The 14,790-nt window shown below is 45.3% G+C and overlaps 1 protein-coding gene across 1 annotated transcript in view; it reads right to left on the bottom strand.

The window, feature by feature from the left end:
- The window catches only part of FBN2 (fibrillin 2), a 1,178,594-nt gene that overhangs the window by 387,642 nt on the left and 776,162 nt on the right, over positions 1 to 14,790 (bottom strand). Inside the window, exons 15-17 of the mRNA XM_069625622.1 lie at positions 12,060 to 12,182; positions 10,672 to 10,824; positions 71 to 124 (exon numbers count right to left, since the gene is read on the bottom strand). Coding sequence (XP_069481723.1) covers positions 71 to 124; positions 10,672 to 10,824; positions 12,060 to 12,182 — 330 coding nt within the window. The remainder of the gene's footprint in view (positions 1 to 70; positions 125 to 10,671; positions 10,825 to 12,059; positions 12,183 to 14,790) is intronic.

Below are 14,790 nucleotides of genomic sequence, written 5' to 3' on the forward strand. Positions count from 1 at the left end.
CAGAGAGAGAGAGAACAAACATTTTCCAAAAAAACAGCTTTGCATATTTTCATGGAGACAAAACAATTACCTCTTCCATCAAATGTGACTCCGATTCCGCCACTGCAGAGGCCTTGGAATTCCGCTGTTAAAATGAAACAAAAAACAGTATGTAGCCACGAGATATGACAGTTCCGGTGCTTTTCATTGCTACTACACTGAACATAACCAAGCGTTCCCTGGCAACATCTTGAATGTCTATGGCTGCAAAAATAAGGCTTGCTATGTTCCCATTTCAAGTGACAGAGCCTTTTGGGCAAACGAGGGAGGATAATGGGTTGAGAGAAGATGAATGCCCCCTATGGATAATAGCATTCTCATTGTTCATCAAAGTCCTCCCCATGGAGAGTTCAATTTCTTGTGGACTGTAGTGTCACCGGAAAGCTTGGGGCACAGTAAAGCAGTTTTTCCCATCCTCCTAATGGAGATGGAGTCCATAGGTGAAACTAGAATAGTTTGATTTAAACTGCTCATTTTAATGCAGAAGCCCTGGGCCGCTGCCAGTGCAAGGCGGGGCGACTGTGGAGATGTAAGGATGTACATGGTGGAAGATCTGAGACATAGGGTGGAAGAGGGAGAGAAAGCGCAATGAGATGATGACATATCTAGCTGTTGGGTCTCTAGGAAAGATAGAGCATATGGGGCTGGCAGGGTAAAATATGCCAGGAGCGGACGCAAGGGCGTAAGGAGATGGACCAGGTTCCATGGAAGGCTGTAGGAGTTATAGGGACGTGCTTAGAGTCGAATGTACTGAGAAAATCGATGACATTCACTTGGAGTAATGCTAGGGCAGGAGCAAGGAAAAAAAGGGAGATGGGACAAGTCCAGAGAAAGAGTAGGAAATCAGCAGGGAAAAGAGGAGGGTGGGATGTGTTACTAGAAACTGCAGCTGAGCAGCACAGCAGTAGCCACATGCCAGAAAGTCAAGAAGGGACATTGCATGTGATATGGCAACGTTTTGGAGTAGATGGGAGCCCAAGCCACACACACAGGCAAGAAAGTGTATCAGATATACACCTGGTAAGAGGATGAGTCGTGACAAGTAGGACATGTGAGGGGGGTGAATTGGACATACCCAGAGAGAATACGAGCAAGAGCATGTTGTGCCAGGAGGGAGAAGGTATCAGCACCTTCCTTTACTGACATTCACCATCAGTGTGATGGCCACTTTAGGTACACTAGATAGCCCCCTCTACCATACTCTAAAACTTGAGGAGAACCATCTCTGGTTCCGGAAACACCTTAAGACCTTCCTCTTTGCTTCTGCCTTTGCTCCCCCTCTCCCCTGCTGATCTGTTCTCTCTTGGAACCGTGCACCTGGCCACCCTCTGTCCAGGTACCTGCTCATCCTGCCACCCTCCCGCACTGCCTTCGGGCCGCCCCTTGGACTGGGGTCTGTATCTTTACCCATACAGTGCCCCCACTTTTTCTTCCTGCACTTATCAGACCTATCCTGTCTGCTGCCTACACTACCAGTGTTTGCTGCCTTTATTATTTATTTATTATTATTTATCTGTTTCTCCTTTGCCCCGCACTTTCCACTTCTCCCCATTCATGCACTTTTCCCCTCCCCCTCTCCCGTGCACTTGCGCGTTCTCAATGTCACTGGGCCTAGTAAGATAGTTGTTTTGTTCTCCCCTGTTCCCCTTCTTGCCTTGTCGCGCCCTGAAACACTTGTATACGAGCGTGATAGAAATAAAATATCAATATCAATATCTGTCATACGATGCTATTACCCACATTTCTTCTAGAAGCATTTCCTTCCCCAGACTTATTTAGAGAAAGCAGCTTTTAGTGTAATCATGGTAGCTTTGAATTCTTGACATACTTTGAAGATACATCCTGCACTAAATACCATTCTGGGGTGGCACTGTTAATGGGTGACTTCGGGCACTTCCTGCCCTTAGTCTTGCAGGCAATTTAATAGCAGACATTACTATTGCAAGTTCAACAACACCCCAATATTCATCCGCAGAAGGGTGTGTAAACACAATAGGAGTCAAACATGTGACTTAATGGAGACATTTACATTTCTGCAGGAGGCCTATAAGCTTTTTTACAAGCTTGCAGGGGGTAACCTCACAAAAGAGGATGTGTTTGCACATATTAAAGACAGGGTTTCCAGTGTGGTCTACCCTTGATTCGCAGTGAACTGAAACAGAGTGTTGTTTTAATTCTAGGTACACAATATACATCCTGTATTTCAAAATCATGGTAGAGGCAGGCACAGTTAAATGAAATGGTGATTTTTAAAAGCAAGTACACAATGAAATGCACGTTTGCAAGTGTTTGCAAGTGTTCTATTTCCCAGATATTTAAAACGTGAATATACAGATATTAGAAGTATGTTTTTGAACATCTAGATATAGTGCAAAGGACAAAAACCTGTACAATAACCTGGCACCTACCTATCTCACCTACATCTCCACCACAGCCTACCACGACCATCTCTTTTCATAAACTCTCTGCCCTTAGCCTTTGATAGTTTAGTGCAATGCCCTGGTACCGGGCACCACTGGCACATCCTCCTCCTGGTTCACCGCTTTCCTAGCAGAATAGTTGTCCTCTGTTTTTGGTGCTCCTCTTACTCCATGAAACCCCAATAACTCTGGGAGTTCACCAAGTCTCTTCAACTTTGAGACATAGACGTCTCATTCCGTCTCTGCTACCAGATCTTTTTCACTTGTATCAAAGATCAAGTGACCAAGAGCCTCCCCAAGCTGCGGCACTGGGTGCTATTGCACTGCCAAACACTGAACATGTCAGTATCAGAAATATTCTATTTACCATCAGCCACAGAACTGAGTAAGACAGTCCTGTCTGCTGTCATCAACTAAAGACCATCACTTTCTCTTACCACCCACTGCAAAAAGGATTCCGAAATTGGTGCACTCCTGATATGATAGATTTTTAAATCAGGGTCATGAAATTCTAAAAAAAAAGGTTTTAAGGTACGGGGGAGGAACTGAGATCCTGGCACAATAAAAAAAGAGGAGAAGATTCAAACTTTGAATCCTCCCGTCCCCTGCACACTGTTCTGTGCTGGACAAACCAACTACTATATTCTAAAGAAAATAATTCAGAAGGTTCAAGTGTTAATAATGATTTTCACACACAAAGAGTTTTGTAGGACAAGGTTGTGTATATTTATTTTCACAAAGTACAAATTGCATACAAAAACAACAATATTTTTTACAGAAAAAGATAAATTGAGAGGATGTTGACAGTAGTCCGTTTTCAAATGGCGACGTGTTTCGAGGAGAAAGACCTCTTCTTCATAGGCCTAAACAGACTGCACTGCACAAACAGAAGGTTTCTTCAAACCTGACTTTTTACTTATGCAAGATTGTGAACAATATTCTACTCTTCATAAACTATTGCAAAAGCCTCATTTCCCTACTCCTTCCTCCCAATGGAGAAAGTGCACTATGCTCACCTTTACTACTTGCTTTACTACTTGACCTGTGTTGAAACTCCGAAAACTCTGCTCATCAAAGCACTCTGTATATTGCTCACCCTAGTCTTGCAGTCAGTCCACAACCTCAGACCTCACTTCAAACCTTCACACTACACTGTCTCCAGAATCAGGGCATTTCACAGGCGCCCAGTACTGGAATACACTTCTGCTGAACACAGCGATTGCCTTCAAAGCTGTGCCCAAGAACCTCATCATTCAACTTCAGAATCTACAGTGGCCACGCACCCAGTTGATTTCCATCTGACCATCGGTCTGGTCCACACATGTTTACCCAAAAAGGTAGGCTCTGGAAGTAACAGAGTAGGACAGTAGTAAACAACTAGGCGTAAGTAGGAACTATGCAAATTGAGTAGCAAACATTTATTTCAGCTGTTTAAGGTCATGGTTTCGAGTCCTCATTGAGGCTCATGGACACACCACTACCCCTCCCCACTAACAAAAAAACCTGGGGAAATACTTGTGTGTAAAAAAGGTGCAGTTCTGGTGAATGCTGACACAATCCCGCCCCAAAAAATCCTTAGTTGCGACTTCACATCCTTCAAACATGCCAATCAAATGCATACACCTTAACAACATTTCATTTGTATATACGTGATGAGCTAGCCCATCGGGCCCCTTCGATTGCTTGTATATCGGATGAACACCATTTTTACGAAAATATACTCGTACTATTAGGGATTTAAACTTTTATGTAGAAACTTCATTAGAACTATCCACTACCTGACTCTAAGCCACACAATCCCACAAAAGCCAAGTCTGGCATAAAAGGACCACAACATAATCCCACAGGAGAGGTCACATGTTGGACTGGGTGGAATTCGGGAGATTGGCAGTTGTCAATTTGGCCACAATAGAATGTATTTTGTCAGATCAAAAGGCCACAGCCTTTGACCTGTAACCTTACTTTTACAGGTGGATTGTTTAAGAAAACTGGAAACAGGACTGCAGGCTTTGATTGACATCTGTCACTGCATGCCCTGCCCTAGAACTATACGAATTTCATCATCAAAGCACATCTTGCACAGCGCAGCTTTAACTAACTCACTAACAAATTAAACAGATAAACAACAAAAGAAATGGCACACCAATGGCATTGACGGCATCTGGAAACAGGCCAAAATAAGCAATCCTCCCATAGCACCAGGTTTGCTGCCAAAAGCAAGTAGAGACCCCTGATTAAGGTATTTCCAATGCCAAATCATCTTTCATTCAAAGACCACATAAGAGGTCGCCAAGAAAAACAGTGCACAGTTTATTATTTTTGGAAACAGCCTTCTTACACAGATCCTCAGAGCAATCTTCATGACCTCTCCTTACCCTAAATAGATACCATTGGTAATAACTTTGCTAAAACCCCAGACTTCACTGCACCTCCACCAGTGGCGGTCAGAGTTTCAGAATGACAACACGTGCATTGAAAGTCTTATTTTGGGCTGGATAAATACGGTGCGGATGGCTGGATGGCTGCCCTCTGATTTCCTGACCAGTCCTAATGATCCAGCATGTACAAATAACCTTTCCCACTTTTCTAACGGTACTGATTAGCACCTCCCATGAAATATCCAGCAGTCCCTAATTCACTGAATGAAGCTCTGTCATTCATCAATCATCCAGTAATCTAATGCTCCTTCTTATAGTACATTTTGTCAAATGCAACCTTGTTCCTCGCAAACATCATGGAGAGTATCAGTGCACAACAACTTCAAACTTATTGAAACAAATAAGCTACTGAAGTGATGTCAATCGAGGTTTCGAATGTTGCACTGCACAGAATCTAAAGTGATGAACAAGTACAAGATACGCCTCTTCGCCACTGGTGCGGGTCTGCCCGCAATGCTTGTCATGCTTGCGCAGCTGGTGCCATGTTGGATCAGGTTCTGGCTATCAGGCTAACAGCCTATACACAAGCCAAATGATTAGCTTTATATTGGATTGCATCCTTCCTATCCGATCTTGTTCAAAATGGCAGACTTGCTTCTACCCACGTCTGCTCTGATAGTGACGTTTCTGCAAAAATGTACTTTTATCACCCTCTTTTTTTAATAAATAAATCAATTTAAGTTAGGGAAAAACCCCTACCATTGAGACATCCAGGTGCCCCTCTACAAGTGTACCTTCATATTGGTTAATAAATAAATTAACTAAGAGTGGTTGCAAGGATGTACTCCTGCCTCAATACTGGAAAAAGGTTCTTGCCTTCCCCCTATTCTATAACGCACTGAAGTCACAGTAAGGTTTAAGTTACTTGCCTGTAAATATTGTTCTCCAGCATGGGTCTGGCATGGATTCACATGCTCATGAATATTCCCAGTGGTCAGCCTGGCAATCCTTGGTAAAAGAAAAAAACAGTTTCACTTTCACTTTAAAACTGTATTTCTCCTCTAAAACAATCACTGTCCTCTGGGTCATACTGTCCCATCCAATGACAGTCCTCTCCCTAAGCCCCTCCTCTGGCAGCCATCTTCAGATTTGGTAAGCACGTAAAGTGCCAGTATGACCAAGAAGAGCCGCAGAGGGGCTGGAGGGAGGGTTTGCATGTGAATCCATGCCAGATCCATGCTGAAGAACAATAGTTCTGACTAGAAAGTATCTGGAATAGACTCTGGAGCCCCTGAGCCGTTGAGGAACTAGCTTTATCGCCCCTTTTTCGCAGCATGGCTCGTATCTCTTTCAGGAAGCTGAGGGATGTGCTGCTCTTGACAGGGAACTGGTGGAATATTAGGACACCTGCATTGGAACTCCAAGATGTGACCCTGGGCAAGAGCATCCAGCACCCATCTGTTAGTGGTGATCTTTCTCCACTCGCTGATGAACCTCGTCAGCCAGCCTCGCATAGGCTTGCTTGCGCACCAGCGTCCTGCCATGTGAGTGACAGCGACGCTGTCCTCCACTACCATAGGCCTGAGAGCAGCCTTTGTAGGCTTCTTGCATTGAGGATCAAGAAGGCTGTCTGTAGGACGCAGAGAACCCGTTTAATGACCTGTTTGATTTTCCCCAAGAAGACGAGTGGTCCTGCTGGAAAGTGCAGAGGGAACGGTTTGTCTCCGTATCCGTCGTGATGATTATCGACGGCCTTCCCAAACAGATTTTCACTGTCAAAGGGCATGTCCAGTACCTTTGCTTGGACCTCCTGATGGAAGTTAGTGGTCTTCATCCATCCCTGCCGTTGAAGGAAGACACTGTTCCCCATTTGCCGTAACCCTGTGTCTGCGACATCCATTGCCACCATGACGGCGTGGCCCAATGCCACTTCCCCTTACTGGATGAGGGCGAGGGCATCCATCTTCTTATCATCTGGGAGGAACTAGGAACTCCAGGATCAGTCCTAGCTTGTACTACAAATCCATGTCGTACCTGGCCAGGATCGCCAGTGCGTTGGCTGCCTCGATTCTGGACACCGTGGTGTAAATCATCTTCTTCCCCATGGCATAAATCCTTTTCCCCTTGCTGTCCGGAGGATCCGAAGACAAGGAGGATGGGTTAGTCGACCGTTTCCTCAAGACCTCCGACACCAGAGAGTCGGGCGATGGCTGTGACCTCACACACTTGCGTGCGCTGTCTGGCACCCTATACTTTTCCAGCCTATCCCACTTGGTTAGAGCTGTGCAAAGGTTCTTAATGAGGGCGAAGCCCTCTTCGCAAAAACATTGTCCAGAAAGGGCACTGCCAGGATCATCTTCCTCTAGGCCTTTTGCTTTTGATACAAGAAGCCCTCCTTTTTGGTCTCCTCAGCGCCAGCTGGAATAACTTGGAGGTCCTGGCGATCATGGAGTGGAACAAACCCAACTTGTCTGGTGGGCAAATCCTATGTGGGGCATCCAAATGTGGTGACTCACCATCCGCTGCGACAATGTCCTCGTCATCATCTGTTGTCGTGGCTGTATACGTTCCCATACCCGTGTCTGGGTCTGCTGGGGGAGTTGGGGCCCAATGTGGTGGAGGAGGTTCATATGGGGACATCAGATGAGGCTTATTCTTCTTCAGCGGAGGCTGATCGGGGACCTTGGGGACCACAGGTACCGGTGCCGTGGGCATTCTCATCTGGATCTCTGACACCAAGGTGTGGAGAGTTGACAGAATATCCAAGGAAATGTCCTTTGACTGAGAACTCAAAACAGGAAAGCTAGGCCCTGCGACGTCATCGCCGTCGTCCTCCTCGTCATTTTCCTCATTGACTGTATGCATGGACTCCTGATCTTCGTCATCCGTGGACGAGACCTCCATAGCTTGGGCGACTACCCGGGAGGGCTAGCACCCCCTCCCCCCGTTTTTCCTCCCTGAGGGTTTTGAACCAGGGCCTGGGCTGGTATCTTCAACCCTTCTGAGGTACCTGCAGACTTTTCCAAAATCTCTGCAGCAGTGTTGCTCCATGGGGGCAAGGACTCTTTCTGCACCGCAGGAGCCACCTTTGTAAGGTCAGCGCCCCTAGCTGCTGTAGTAGTAGTAGCCATCGACAGGGTCACTGACGAGGTCTTCGCCTGTGCCGGTTGAGCATGCTTGGGCTGCACAGCCTCCTTCTCCTCTGTCCTCGGCTTCTCTGATTTCTCACATAGTTTATTTGGGGTAGATGACTTCCTCTTGAACTTGATGGTAGGCTGGTAGGCTAGCAATGGAGGCGGAAGGGGATGCAGATTGCACCATATCCACTTGGGGAGCCGCTTCCGCAGCAAACCCGGTAGACTCAGACATGCAGATCTTGGCCTTATCTTGGCACCTACAGATGAGGCGTCATCAAAGGACTTAGAAGACCGCTCCTCAAACTGGCTGGTCCTGGACGAGGCATGACCCTGCTCGGAGCAAAGGTCAGAGGCCTTGTTCGAGATAAGCCATTCCACCACCCTACTGTGCCTGTCTTTCATTGTCTTCTTAGAAAAACCTAGGCATATCTCGCAATCTATCTCATTATGGTCCAGGTGTAGGCAGTAGAGGCATTGTAGGTGCTTGTCCCCCACAAACACATTCCGTAGCCCCCATTTGGTGCAGGTCCTGAAGAGGGACTTTCCCTCCTTCTTCTTCTCCGTCATGGTCGGAGGGCAGGAAGTAGGCCCAAGATGGCCTTCTAGAATCTTTGATGATCTTCGCCCTTGAGGAGCGTGGAACTTCACCAACAACGGATCCCTGCTGTCGGTAGATGAACAAAAAGAGCGCACAGGCTCTTTGAAACAAAAACAAAAATTTAACTTTTTCTGTCGAAAACCCCCAAAAAACATACAAATAGCACAGAGAGCAACTCGAGGACTAACAACACAGAAGCGTGCAGTAAAAATCTGAAGATGGCTGCCAGAGGAGGGGCTTAGGGAGCTTAGGGAGAGGTCTGTCATTGGATGGGGGCAGTATGACCCAGGGGACAGTGATTGGTTTAGAGGAGAAATACAGTTTGAAAGTGAAAGTGAAACTGTTTTTTTTATTTTACTGAGGATTTCCAGCCTGATGACAGGGAATATGCATGAGCATTTGAATCCATGCCCAACCCCATGCTGGAGAAGCTGGTTAATTAACTTCAGTACAAATAAAATATCACCCAGAACTCCCAGGCACCTTTTGTGTTGCCCAAAGCTTGCTCCTAATAACCTAGTCAAATGCTGCTGAGATCCATGAAGACTAAATTCCCTGGCATCCGAAAAAAGACAGTGCTACTTGGCTATCAATCCTCTAAGCAAGTGATAAGCTCCCTAAAGCAGTGTTGACCGAATATCCGACTAGAGAGCTGCACCTAAGCACCCTTCCCTTATTAGAATCGCTCTCAGTACTCTTATTGACGGCCATGTCCCAGACCAAGTGCCACTGATGGCGGCTGATAATGCTATAATCGATAGCCAGTGGATACTGACTGTTCTTAAAGGTCACACTACCCGACCTATTGAAGCCGGTTCTCCCATTAATAGCTCATAGGGTCTCCGCATACAGCTGAAATCCCGGTCGTGATGCATCACTACCACTACCACAGCCAGCAGGCAGAAATAAGTGATTAAAAAACTGAATTTTTCAGTCACACCTGATAATAAACGTAACCTTCTACATGTCCACCAGGTTGCCAGAACAGCAATTCTGTCCTGTTAACTTTGGCATTGCAACTGAAAAGGGCTCCTAAGTCAAACAATAAATGACTTCAACTGCTGACAAACATGATGGCAAGAACGGCATTTAAATGTAAGCCACTATTCCTGCCTCACCAGCTTTAGGATTGCTGCATTGGATGTACGTGCAGAGTCATAACCAACATCACATTTCTGCGCCTTACCATTGGTAAACTCCAACTTGCTACATCAGAGTCAGAGTGGTCATGGATGGGCGAACGATATCGCACAAGCCGAGCATCTTATTGGCCCAAAGTTCAGCCTTCAATGTTAAGAGGGGCAGAGCAGAGGCGTTGCTAGGGCAGGCTGAGGGGGCTATGGACCGGGATCTTTTGGTTGTAGCCCCAGATAGAATCTCAGTGGCTACAACCAAAAGGCTAGCTAGCCCCGAGTCCCAACGATCCTGACATTAGTGTAGCGCCTCGGATCTTTGCCAGACCTAGCAACACCCCTGGGGCAGAGAATTCTCATTCAGACTGCAGGACCTCACCGTTCACTGAGGACAATGTAAGTTTGCCCAGAATCCTAAAGCTCTAATGTCTTATGTGGCAAATCTCTGTTATTAGTTTCCGGAACTTTACCAACAAAGGATGGAGATGAAAGGTTGACTAGAAGGGACAATACATGCTGTAAAGAGTGCCACCAATCTAGAATTAACATAGATTAACAATGCATTTTACATCATATTGAAGAGAAGCTTCCTAGAATATACTTACAATGTGTTGAGTAAACGAATTGTAAATTATTGTACCCACCACAGTCAACATCAGTTTCTGTAACATAGAGTTCACTGTAGTACATGATACAGAAAAGGACGGTGAGGTGCTCCATGCTTCCGAACACTTTGGGACATTGATGCGCTGGGGTGGCTGTGATAGTGAGGTGGAGGGGTACAGGAGCGGGTAAGGGTCAGGGGCGGCATAGTGCACCAATATAGGCAAGGAGGTGGGAAAGAGAGAGAGAGCAACCTTGCAGGTGATCAGCCTTTAGGTGGTAGCCCTACTGAACGGTGCTCTTTAGCAAGCAACCTTCTGACATACACCTGCTTCCGAGAACAGATGAAGAGTCATACTGTACCTGAGTTCTTGGAAGGGCAGGGAAGGCAGGGCTCTCCAAAGCCATAGTCTGGGCTGGCACAGCAGCATTCGGATTTAGTCACAGCTCCAGGGAAAGGGCGGACACACAGTCCCTTCTTGATTCCTCCATAACACGAGCTGCGCATGTGTGTGTCTGAAAGGGAAGCACAACCATTAGCTCCCTGCAGGTGGATTAGAAGGAGAGCTCCTTATCTGGTGACTGAGAAACCTATGGATTTTAACTCACAGGGATGGGCATATATGGGTCTTCTTGATAAGAAACTAATCATTCAAAGGGGAGAAACGTGCAAAAGGGAACCACAGCAAAGAGACATTTCCACAGAGAATGGAGTTGTTAGTGTTCGTGAATGAGGCCACCATCCTAGCAGTTACAATGATTCCATGGGCAGTGCCGGATTATCCATTAGGTCAAGTAGGCACCGTCCTGTGGGCCCCACTCCTTTTAGGGGCCCCGTGACAACGGATCAAAATAAAGCAGTGCCGAATATGAAAAATATATTAGGAGATCATTTCCCAGGGGGGGGGGAGGGGTGTTGACATTTTGACTGCCCAGAGGCCTCCACAGGGTTTAATCCGGCACTGTCCGTGGGCCACACATAACGAAGCTATTGTTTGATAAAAGGCCGTAAGAAGCAAAGGGTGTTGCAGCCTCTTGAGCTACTAAAAAAGGACACACTTGGTGATGTTGCGTTGTGCATCCCCAAAGATGTCTATTATTCGGGCAATTACTATATTAATGCACTCATTTTTTTTATCAGTGCCCTGTCTGAAGCCATGCATTAGGGAGCTCTCGACAAACTGCATTGGGGCCTTTTAACATTGTTAAATTCTGAGGAATGGAAAAATGTCCTAAGCATGCACCCTCAATTTATTTTTTCCAGTGGCACATCTATCTATCTATCTATCTATCTATCTATCTATCTATCTATCTATCTATCTATCTATCTATCTATCTATCTATCTATCTAATCTACCTACCTACCTACCTACCTACCTACTTGAACGGATTATAGCACAGGGGCAACGCGCTAGTCTTGGAAGCAAGACCATGCAAAGCAACAAAGGTTTGAATCCCTGATCTGCGCTTAGCAACCAAACTCAGTTATGGTATTAGGTACGTTATAAAAAAAACAATAAAACACCTCAAAAAAATCTATCTATTATGATAACAGTAGTATCTGTCTAGTTATTTATTGTGCACAAATTATGATATTTCATGTTCAAACTGATTGGTATTAGAAATAACATAACCATAATGTACATTTCCTCATAGTGTTTTGGCAAACAATACATACAGGCGACTAGGGTACCACTGTTGTCAAGACGACATTTTGAGGATCGAGTGTAATCAGCAGAGATCTTTCTTACCAACACAAACACGACCATCTACCCCAATCGCAAGGCCTGGAGGGCAGTCGCAGCGAAAGGACCCCTCTGTGTTAATGCACTGTCCATTCATACAGATTCCAGGAGTGTGACATTCATCGATATCTGATCGAGAAAAAAACAACAGAACAATATTTCAATAACAATACTTTTTAAAAATAAAGCATATAGGAGGATGCACTTGGATAAACAGTCCTAATCGAAAAGTGCAAAATGTGCAAACAACGCAGCGCGACAAGAAGATAGTACAAAGACACACTAAGGTATACAATGATAAATATGGATCACACAAACTAAAAGCTTACAGAAAGATCAAGGTTTGCATGTGGGTGCAAATAAATAGCATCACATGGGGATATAGAAGACATGTTTATGCTGGGCACACTGTTACACTCAAGTCACACAGGGTTAAGACAAAAAGGCTACTTAAATCGCCTCAATAAATTCCAGAGGCTCTTAGTCAAACATTGCACATAGAGTGAGATATGCGATAGAAAGGAGACAGGGGAAGGAAGTTGAAGCAATGTATGACAGGGGACTGATAAGCAGGAGAATATATTGAACATGGGAGATAATATTGGGCTCGGCCTTAGATCCAACCGCACTTTTATATAGGATCGACTTATGTTACATCAAGCCCCAATTTCCAAGATGCATTTTCTGCCATCAACGCAATCACCACAAATCTGCATGTCTACATGAAATTGAGCAGTGGTGTCTGGGAGAAATGTTTTGGTTGTAGCGGTATAAGTATTTGCCGCAAATAAGCTAGAGCGTCTCAACATAGCAAGGGAGCCTGAACCACCCAAGTGAAATTCAGGGGAAGGAGGGTTTCCCCCTTCCAACATTTTTTTGAACAATGGGTTAAAACGGTGCATTATACAGTAAACGTTCTGTGATAAATGGAGTAAAAAGCCTAACAGTTTACAATTGGTGTTGCAGGGTAACTCATGAAAAAATCCAATAGATGCAAGTCGCCAACCATGCACAGGAGCATTCTCAATGCATTTTAATGATGCCATTCCCCACAATGTATGTAAAGCTACCACTTTTATGGTATTTATTTCCCATAATTTCCATCTGTATTTATCCACATTTCATGTTTGTCTTATAAAAAGATCATTTGCAAGCAATATTTGTCTGCATTTACTTGAATGAAAAAAGTGCGTTCATGAAAACACACAAGCAGCCATACAGCTAAGAAATGTTGGCTCAATTTTCCCTGCAGCAAATCGTTGCTCGTGTGATTGCTGATTACCGAAGATATATGTTGACAGCAATTTGAAGAACTTTAATACTATTTTTTTACGACTTTTACCTTCTCCAAGCTGCCAGTCTGCAATGGGATTGGCCTGCGATGCATGTTTGACAGCATAGGGAACCAAGCAGAAAGACCCTTTTTTCTGGGTTTTTTCCATAGTCATAAGTAAATACAGACAGAAAGCAGATTGATTTCCATCTGTAGTTAAGTGTACAAATCAGTAAAAATGAAAAAACAGGGAGCCTGAAATAAATACCAGATTAAAAAACATTTTCCCGCTGGCTGTGCCCATACATTTCCATGCTGGCTGAATCAATATATACCAGTAGTCCCATAAAAGAGCATACTTATGCTTTCCTTGCGCATAATGACAGTAATGATACTATAAGAAAACACACCCAAGCTGGCTATTCCAATATATGCCAGTATCCCCACGTAAGGTCATCAAAGGAAAAATCACCAAACCAATCCCAGAACAAGGAAAAAACAACAAGAAAGGATATCATCAACAAATGATGTATTCAAACCGTCTTTATGTAGAAAAATACACATTCTAAAAATCCCTCAATCTATGCAGGTGCACAGATCATAACACAATACATCCCAGTACTTCCTGGAAAGGGAGTGTGTCAAGAAAGGATAGACCCCACTATCACCGAAAACAATAATGGAAAGGAGGCTCCACATAATACAAATACAAAAAACAACATGATCAATTACATGATGGATCAGTGACTGATTTACTTAAAGAGTATACTCTGTTCAATGGTCTACTAGCTGAGATCATATTGTTACAATGCAACCATTTAAAAGTCATTGGGCCTCATTACGACTTTTGCGTAATGGGTTAACAGGCTCCGCTAAAAGAGGCGGACCCGATAATCCCATTACGCAAAAATTACGAGGTCCCCTCGCAAAACCCGGTTAGGATGCCTGGCAAAACCAGGCGTTGTTACCGGGTCCCGTGAGGGGAAGAGGGAGCAAACAACGGGCCGCTCGTAATCGGCCCCTTGTTAGCTCCATCTCCCATTCCCATTGAGCCCTATGGGGGCTCAGATGGGAATGGGGAAGGCCCAGGCCCGGGTTCTCAGAGGGAGGAATTACCGGGCCCTGCGTACTCGGAATGGCCCGGTAATTTCCCATTCTGGGAACCCGGTAAAGGAGCCCGGTTTGCCGGCAGCCATGGAGCCAATAGCTCCATGGCTACCGCTAAACTCGTAATGAGGCCCATTCTGTTGTTTCACCACTGGCTGGTCATATTGAGGCGATATGCGCCGAGGTGGCGGGCCCACCCAGTGGGTAATGGCCAGCCGCCCAACTTAAGGGCCCGAGCGAAGCAAGGGTCCCTTAACGAGGGTGGTGGGGCATTACCCACAGGGTGGGCCCAGCCACTGAGGGGCATATCGGCATTAGAACCCGTGTAGTGTGCTACACGGGTGCTAAATGGCTCAA

This window comes from Ambystoma mexicanum, chromosome 6p (assembly GCF_040938575.1).
Source record: "Ambystoma mexicanum isolate Mex_15411 chromosome 6p, UKY_AmexF1_1, whole genome shotgun sequence".
NCBI lineage: Eukaryota > Metazoa > Chordata > Amphibia > Caudata > Ambystomatidae > Ambystoma > Ambystoma mexicanum.